General features: G+C 43.8%; 1 protein-coding gene across 1 annotated transcript; it reads right to left on the bottom strand.

Annotated features, from left to right (window-relative positions):
• Nucleotides 1-3,660: 3,660 nt before the first annotated feature.
• Nucleotides 3,661-6,063, bottom strand: LOC101146765 (nuclear autoantigenic sperm protein-like). The gene has a single exon (XM_055348224.2). The coding sequence runs from the start codon at nt 5,947-5,949 to the stop codon at nt 3,661-3,663; it is 2,289 nt and encodes a 762-aa protein (XP_055204199.1). The 5' UTR covers nt 5,950-6,063.
• Nucleotides 6,064-8,865: the final 2,802 nt, after the last annotated feature.

Below are 8,865 nucleotides of genomic sequence, written 5' to 3'. Positions count from 1 at the left end.
ACGATCAATCCATCTGATGGTGTCAATTATAAGAAGGTGACTAATTTCTGAACCTCTGAAACACCAACTTGTTGGGTTTTGATGCAACTTTGCAGGTGACCTTAATAATGGCCTTGCCTACAAATCACTCACATTCCCATAGCTGGTGGTAGTTCAGGGGGTAGTAGAATCTGGGAGTTTCTAATCCCTCCCCAGCATGCACATTGTCTCCCATAATTTTACAAATGAGGTTAACTATCTTGTGAGAATTTGAAGAGGGTTGCTAGTAATATTCCCCAGATTGCTTGGACTCTCAGCTGACTAGATTAACAAAGGTTCTCTTTCCTTTGGTAGAGTTCGTCTCTGATAGCTGCGACCTATTCGAAGTTCTATGGTTAACAGTCTGTACTTCAGATATTCTCTTCACTCCTTAAACTCTTCACTGGCAGTGAGCAAACACTGAACGTTTGCTGTGTTTCAGGCACAGCTGGAAAAACTTTTATGTTTGGAAAGGTCCTATAACATTCCCATTTCATAGACATTGATCAAGCACTGGAGAAACTTGTCCACTGTTATGCAGCAAATTTGAGCTCTGACTCCAGAGACTAACTTTGCAATCCAGGGTTTCAGTGCCTCCCTTGATTGACCTAGGACATCCTCCCCAGAACAAACAGAAGCCTGCAGATGAGAACACACTCAATTTCCCTCCACTAAACTTACAAACCTACATACATCTGCACCCCATCTTCTTTCTTCGCACTCCTTGCCTGCCTTCTCAGGGACCTCACTCCATGACCATATTTTTTTCTCCTATAATTTCAACCTCTTGTTATCTACTAGCTCCTTTCCTAAGTTAAGTATCTCTCATATTGAAAAGGAAATGCAATGCTTCACCCAAACCCTTGTGCCTACCTCCCCATATGTGTCTTCTATGCTTACTGAATGGGTCGTGTCAATTCCTGCATTTGTCTTCCCACCTTGCATCACCACTTCTCAGCAACCTGGCTCCACCACTGCTACCCCTTTAAATCTGGTCTTTCCAAGGTCACAGTAGCCTCCTTGCTGCTAGATGTAGTGAACGCACCTGAGTTATCTCCTTTGCCTAACTGAGCATCTGACAGCATTCCCACTCCTTTCTTATAGAAACACTTCTTTTGCCTTCTCTAGTGCTCCTCCAAAGTCAGCATTGTTTTGGGCTACTGTCAGAGGCATTTGAACCAGAGTGACTCCATCTTGAACACGGGCTGGGTAAAATGAGACTGAGACTACTGGACTGCATTCCCAGGAGGTTAGGCATTCTAAGTCAAAGGATGAGCCAGGAGCTCAGTACAAGATACAGGTCACAAAGACCTTGCTGATAAAACGGATTGTGGTAAAGAAGCCAGCCAAAAGCCACCAAAACCAAGATGGTGAAAAAAGTGACCTCTGGTCGTCCTCACTGCTCATTATATGCTAATTATAATACATTAGCATGCTAAAAAACACTTCCACCAGTGCCATGACAGTTTACAAATGCCATGGCAACATCAGGAAGTTACCCTATATGGTCTAAAAAGGGCAGGAACCCTCAGTTGTGGGAGTTCCCCATGCCTTTTCAAGAAAACTCATGAATAATGCACCCCTAGTTTAGCATATAACCAAGAAGTAGCTGTAAGTATGCTCAGTTGAGCAGCCCAGGCCACTGCTTTGCCTATGAAGTAGCCGTTCTTTTTCATTCCTTTACTTTCTTAATAAACTTGCTTTCACTTTACTCTATGAACTTGCCTTGAATTCCTTCTTGTATGAGATCCAAGAACCCTCTCTTGGGGTCTGGATCAGGACTCTTTCCAGTACACTACAGTGACGGTTAATTTTGTGTGTCAGCCTGACTGGGCCATGGGGTGCCCAGATATTTGGTTAAATATTATTTCTGGGTGTGTCTGTGAGGGTGTTTCTGGATGAAAGTAGCACTGGAATCAGTGGACTGAGTAAAGCAGGTTGTCCTCCCCAGTGTGGGTGAGGCTCCTCCAATCCCTTGAGGGCCTTCACAGAATAAAAGGCCGAGTAAGGGAGAATTCACTCTCTGTGCCTGTCTTCAAGCTGGGACATCTGTCTTCTGCCTTCAGACTCAGACCTTGTCTGGAATTACAACATTGGCTCTGTCGGGTCTCCAGCTTGCTGACTGCAGATCTTGGACTTTTCAGCTTCCATAATCACATGAGCCCATTCCTTATAGTAAACCTCTCTTTCTCTATATATCTATATCTACATCTGTATCTATCCTATTGTTTCTATTTCTCTGCGAACCCAGTCTAATACAGCTACTTATCTTCTGATCTTCCTCCTTTAGAAAACGAGCCCCTTTTCCTTTTGGAAACTTCCCCTGCCTTACTGGTGGGATTGTACATGAAAGCACTGATCTCCCTCACCAATCCACCACTTGCGCTGGACTGGCCCAAATGCCTGGTTAGGGAGGAATGCTTGTTTCTTGCTCTTTGTTTCCTGCTAATTGTTTCCATGTGGAGGGATTTCACTAGAGCACTGGTTTCCAAAGCATGGGCCCTGCACCAGCTGTCAGCATTCCTTGGGAATGTGCTAGAAATGAAAGTTCTCAGGCTTCACCCAAACTCACTGAATCACAATGATTCCCAGTCAGACTCAGCAGTCTGTTTTATCAAGCTCTTCAGGTGACTCTGATGCACATTAAAGTTTGAGAACCACTGCACTACCATAACACTCCTATTTTGTTTTTGTTTTGTTTTAGGTTTGTTGAAGTTTAACTTATAAATTGTAATATTCACCTTTTTAAGATACACAGTTCTATAAATTTTAACAAATGCATACAGTCATGTAATTGCTATTATTAATAAGCTGTCTAATACTTCTATTACCCAAGAAGGTCTCTTCATCCCTCCTTGTATTAAATCTCCCACTCTACTCTCAACCCCTGGCAAAGAGTGATCTGAGTTTTGTTCCTATAATTTTGCCATTTCCAGAACGTCATACAGATGCAATCATCCAGCATATAGCCCTTTAAGACTGGCTTCTTTCTTTTTTTTTTTTTTTATTTTTAGCATCTTTATTTGAGAAGTCAATTCTGCAGATGGGTAACAATTCCAAGTGTTGATATATCTCAATCTTTCTATACAGAAAATAACAAATAAAACTCAAGCAGCCAGTCTCCCCACTTATGCTTCCAACCACATCTGGAGTGTCCACCATCAGTCCCTTGGCTACTTTCAAACCAGAACTTAAATGCAGACCGTTTTCCTTATGGATCATTCCCCCGACCCAGGTTTTCTTCAGAGTTCTTTTTCCAGGACAGGATTATAGCCCCAGTTGAAGACTAGGTGGATATAGGACAAGCACCGTCCTAGGCCTGGATCACAGCCAAAGCCCATCATCCATTTTCAGCACCGAAGAGCAAGATCTTCACAAAGTCTCATTTTTGTAGCCCCCATCCAGGGACAGCACCACTGAAGGTTTGCAAGATAGCTGGGTTCAGTGAAGTATTTGAAAGCAGAATATAGCACCATTGGAAAACAAAGGCCTGCAGCCACACTTGATCACCTCCACATTAGACAGATAGGAATTAGGATCAGGAACACAGATCAGTACAGAGGACAAAACAAAACCTTTGGCTACTGTATAAAACCAGGAGTGTTCCAAGGCAGATTCAGCCAATAATTAAGCAAAAAATCATCAAAGCCTCAACCTTTGCTTACAATCTTTATTGAAGTTATACAAAAAGAATCCTCCAAAAGTGAAAAAATACATTATATACAAAAACACTTTCCCTTGGGAGGAGGGCTGTGCCCCCTCTTTACATGCAGTGCTTTCAACTGTAGCTCCAGCCTCCACTGTCCCCTCCACTGCCGCCCGGCTTTCAACCCGATTCTCAGCCTCCTCCTCCATGTTTTCCAAAACTTCATTTCCACTGGTAACAGCATCTCCACTGCCTCCGTTCACCTCCAGCTCTTGTTTGGCTTTCTTTGCATCATCTTTCCAGGGACTCTGTTCCTCTGGTTTCCTCTTCTTTCGGACAAAGTGAGAAATATCAGTCACACAATTTGATGAGGAAGCACCATCTGTTGGCTTTCTACTGGCAATCATGGAGACTGAAGAGCCTCCTCCACTAGGAGTGAAACCTGAAGTAGAGCTCTCCACCTGAGTAGCTTTCAGAGCCAGTTCAGCTACATTCCCAGTAGTCTGAGACTCCTTTGCATCTTCTGTCTTCTCTCTAATTTCGGGTAGCGGTTCCTTCAGTTCCTCAACTTCTTTCTTGTATTCAGCAGATGATCCTTCAGCCTCCTTCACCTGCTCGTTTAGTACAGCCATTCTCTTCTCAATGACTTCAATAGATTTGTTGAACTGTGCCACTGCCTCATCATACTGAGAGTTGTACCCATAAGCCAAGCCCAGCTGGTAGTGGGTCTCTGCAAGGAGACGGTCGTGGGCTTCCAGGTACTGTTCCCACAGCTTTAGGCAGGACTGGAACTCCTCCACAGCTTGCACATAGTTTTCAGATTCAACACCAACTTCTCCGAGTTTAAGACGTGCCTGGGCAACACAAAGCTGGGCTTTTGTTTCTTGCCTTTTAAAAACGATCTTTGCTAAATCCAGGGTATTCCAGGCAAGCTCTAGGTTCCCAATCTCCTCCTCTTCATTTTCTTGAAGAGACTTGTTTTCAAGGACTGAATCATTTGGCATTTCTTCAGTCTTATCATTTTCTTTATCATCCTCTTCTGAGCCTTCAGTTTCTTCACCCTCTTCTATCTGTTCTTCTCTCTCTTTTGTCTCTTCATTAGCAGCTATCTGAACTTTGTCTTCAGGTGATTTCTCAGTAGCTCCCTGGGCTACCTTGGTATCAACCCCATCTCCAGCTGCCTCAGACTCTTCTACAGACAGCTTAGTCTCCTCCTGACTAGGAACCAGCTTTGCCCTGACCTTGTCCTCTAGTCCTGAGCCATCTTTTGTTTCTGTCAGTCTTTCTATAGAAGTCTGTGGTTCAGTAGGAGTCTGATCTCCTACAGCTGATGGTCCGTTGACTGCACCATCCTTAGGGAGAACTGTAGCCTCCTGCCCAGGCTTTTCAGAGACTTCTGATCCAGCCTCTACAGCTGAGGCCTCTGCAGCCTCTGTTGTCGCCTCCGGTGACTCTTCAACAGGTGGCACTTCTTGACCTACCAGTTGCTCAAGAACCACCTTTCCTGCCTTTTCAGAGGTAACTACCTTCTCCTCTGGCTTGTCCCCACCCACATCTACTGACTTGACTGTTGGGTCTAAAGACTCTGCTTCTACCTCCACTGCAGTGCCCTGCTTTTCTAGAGTCACCACAGGCTGCTCTTCTGAAACTTCTTTTGGCTTCTCCTCTATGCTCACAATTACCTCTCCGTGCTTCTCCCAACCTCCTTTTTCTCTGCACTCTTCTTGGACATCAGTTTCAGAAACTGATTTTTCTTCCTCAGCATCTGGTACTTCCTGTTCTGGCTTCCCAGAAGTGACCTCAGCTTCATTCGGTCCTTCTGATGCTCCTCCTCCTTTTGCCCCTTCAGAGATTTCAGTTAACCAACCTAGATTCAAGTCAACTTTTTCCTGTGGCTCCTCTGCAGATTCACTTATATCCATATCTTCTCTTCCACCCTTCTCCATTTCACAGTCCTGTTCTTTATCAGTTTCAGGCTTTGCCAAAGACTTGTCTTCTGTTTTTTTGGCTTCTTCTTTTTCTCCCATGGAGTCATAAACCTGTTCTGTCGACTCTTTCCTTGCTTCCTCATCTATGCTATCATTATTTTCTACCAGAGATTCATCTTCTGTTTTTTCTCCTTCTTCCTCTTCCACATGCACACCACCCAAGGTGTTTCCCAACACACCATTCTTGATTCTCTCCACTTTATCTGCAGATGTAGAAGGAGCAGGAACATCTTCAATTTTGTTGGCAGAAACCAGCTCCGCAGCGATGGCGGCAGTGGCTGTGGACTCCGTGGCCATCGTTCCCCTGAGGTGGCGAACCAGTGAATGGAATAGAGCCTGTGAGAAAAACAGGCAATATGGGATGCCAGAGACTCACTCAGGGACAGAAAATGGCAGATTGAGACTGGCTTCTTTCACTTATCACCATGCTTTTGAGATTCATCTATGTTGTTGCGTGTGTCTGTAATGTGTTTCTTTTTATTGCTGAGTAGTATTCCATTGTGTGGATACTAGTGTTTAATCATTCACCTGTTGATGGGATATTGGATGGTTTTCAGTTTTTGGTGACTATGAATACAACTTTTATAAATGTTCACTTACAGATCTTTGTGTGGACATAGATTTTCATTTCTTTTGGGTAAATAATTAGGAATGGGATTGCTGGGTTATATGGTAAAGTACATTTAACTTCATAAGAATAGTCTTTCAATGTGACTTTACTATTTTGTGTTCTTATCAGCAATGGATAAGACTTCCAGTTGCTCCATGTCCTCATCAGTGCTTGGTATTGTCAGGTTTTAAAATTTAAGCCATTCTAATGACAATGTATCTGGGATTCCCCCCCACCTCCATTATTCTGTAGGGGATGGTGGGAGTGGGTGGGAAGGAGGGTAAAGAGGTAGGTAAATTTAGGAGGAGGCATGCGTGGCTCAGCTTCATTCTCCTACTCTTCTGCCTGAAGAGAAGGTGCATTATGATGGGAAAATACGTTAGGATGCCACGTGGCCAGCATAGCTGGGTAGCCTGTGTTCCCAGGATGTGCCCCTGCTAGGGAAGCTGGCAGTTGTCCAGTGTGGCCTATGACTTGGGTAACTTTTATTCTTAGGTGCAATGTTAGAAACCTAATTTTTTGCCAAACACCTAAGTCATGTCTCCACTATAGCTCCCGTCCCCATCACCTTTAAATCTGACATGTGGACTCTGTGGACTCTGTTTGCCTTCTACACTTATCTCTCAATTGATTCTAAATTTGGGGTGGGGGAGAGTTGTCCCAGTTTTTTCAGGCTGCTATAACAGAGTACTATAGGTTGGGTGGCTTATAAACAATAGAAATTTATTTCACACTATTCTGGAGGCTGGGACGTCCAAGACCAAGGTGCTGGCAGATTTGGCATCTGGCGATGGCCCACTTCCTGGTTTATAAACAGTATTTCAAACTGTGTTGTTCTCACATGGAAGAAGGGCCATGGTGGCTCTTTGGAGTCTCTTTTATAAGGGCACTAATCTCATTCACAAGGGCTCTACCTTCATGATCTAATCACCTCCCAAAGGCCCCACCTCCCAATACCATCATATTAGAGATTGGGTTTCAACATATGAATTTTTTTAAAACATTAAAATTATGTATTATCAAGGGATTATTGATAACATTTTGGTATATAGTCTTCTAATCTTTTTTTTTATACTTTAAGTTTTAGGGTACATGTGGACAACATGCAAGTTAATTACATATGTATACATGTGCCACGTTGGTGTGCTTCACCCATTAACTCGTTATTTAACATTAGGTATATCTCCCAATGCTATCCCTCCCCCCTCCCCCCACCCCACAACAGGCCCCAGTGTGTGATGTCCGAATTTGGAGGACACACAAACAAAAGGAACTCATCTCCCTGGCCCCTAGGATTGGTGTAAGGTAAGTAAGCAACAGGCAAGGCTTCCTCCTTGAAGATAATATCAGGCTGGATGTGCCAGGAGTTGTCTTTGTCAATAGAGCTTGTCTGAGAATAAAGGCAATGCTAGGAAAGCTGATCTGAGAAATGGAGAGAGGCAGGGGTGAAGATGGCAAGGGCAGGAGAAAGGATGGCATTGCACCAATTTCCCCAAGTGTGCCTGAAAGATTATATGTTGTTTGTTCCACCCCTCATCTTTTTAGTTATGGTGAACCTGTAAATTCTGTCTTATGGTTAAGTCAATTTGCACTGGGCTTCTGCTCCTATAACAGAAGGAGTCAATTTTGCTTAAGTGGGTAAGAATGTGGGCTTGGAGACAGCACCTGAGTTGCCATTTACTAGCTGCCTGGCCTTGGGTAAGTTACTTATCCTCCCTTTGCCTCAGTTGCCTTATCTATAATAGAAGGATACTAACATAGTAGTACTTACCTCAAAGGGGGGCTGTAATGATGAAATGAGTTAACACCTCCTATCCATTTAGAACAGTACTTAGCACAGGGAACATTTTAAGTAAATGTTGTCTACTATGAATACAACTGTATTTCTAGTTTTCCTCCTGTTTCTCTGGGCATTCTTACTCAGAATCTTTTGAGGCTTCTTATCTACTCATGTTGGTGAGTCCTCTAGTTTCTGTCCTAGACCTTCTCCTTGTCACTGCATGCTCTCCCATGGCTTTGGCTATATCTCTGTGCGAATAATTGCCAATAAACTCCAAGACTGACCTCTGTCTTAAGGTCCAGAGACAATATCCAATTGCTTGTTGGCTATCTCCAATTAGATGCTGTGTTATTTTAAACCAACACATATCTATTATCTTATGGTGTCCATGGGCCAGAAGTCCAGACATGGCTTGACTGGGTCCTCTGCCTCTTCTCATGAGGCTGCAGTTGAGGTGTCATTTGGGCTGTGTGCTCATCTGGAGGCTTGACTGGAGAAGAATCTGCTTCCAAGCTCACTCAGGTTGTTGGTAGAATTAATTTCCTTGTGTCTATATGACCAAGGATCCCAGACTTTTGCTGGCTGTCAGCTGGGGCCATCTTCGGGTTCTGGAGGCTACTCACAGCCCCTTGCCATGTGGCTTTTTCCAATACAGCTTTTGCTTCATAAAGCTCTCAGTAGAGCCTCTAGTTTCAGCAGGCTAAGAAAAAGTCTTATAGGAGTTACATTCTATTGATTATAAAGAAATCACAAGTCCTGCCTACACTCAAGGAAAAGGGATTATCCAAGGGGGTGAACACCAGGAGGATGGACCATGGGGCCA

Source organism: Gorilla gorilla, chromosome 7 (genome assembly GCF_029281585.2).
Source record: "Gorilla gorilla gorilla isolate KB3781 chromosome 7, NHGRI_mGorGor1-v2.1_pri, whole genome shotgun sequence".
Classification (NCBI taxonomy): domain Eukaryota; kingdom Metazoa; phylum Chordata; class Mammalia; order Primates; family Hominidae; genus Gorilla; species Gorilla gorilla.
Note: the sequence above shows the minus strand (reverse complement) of the source record. Positions and strands in the feature narration are given on the sequence as shown.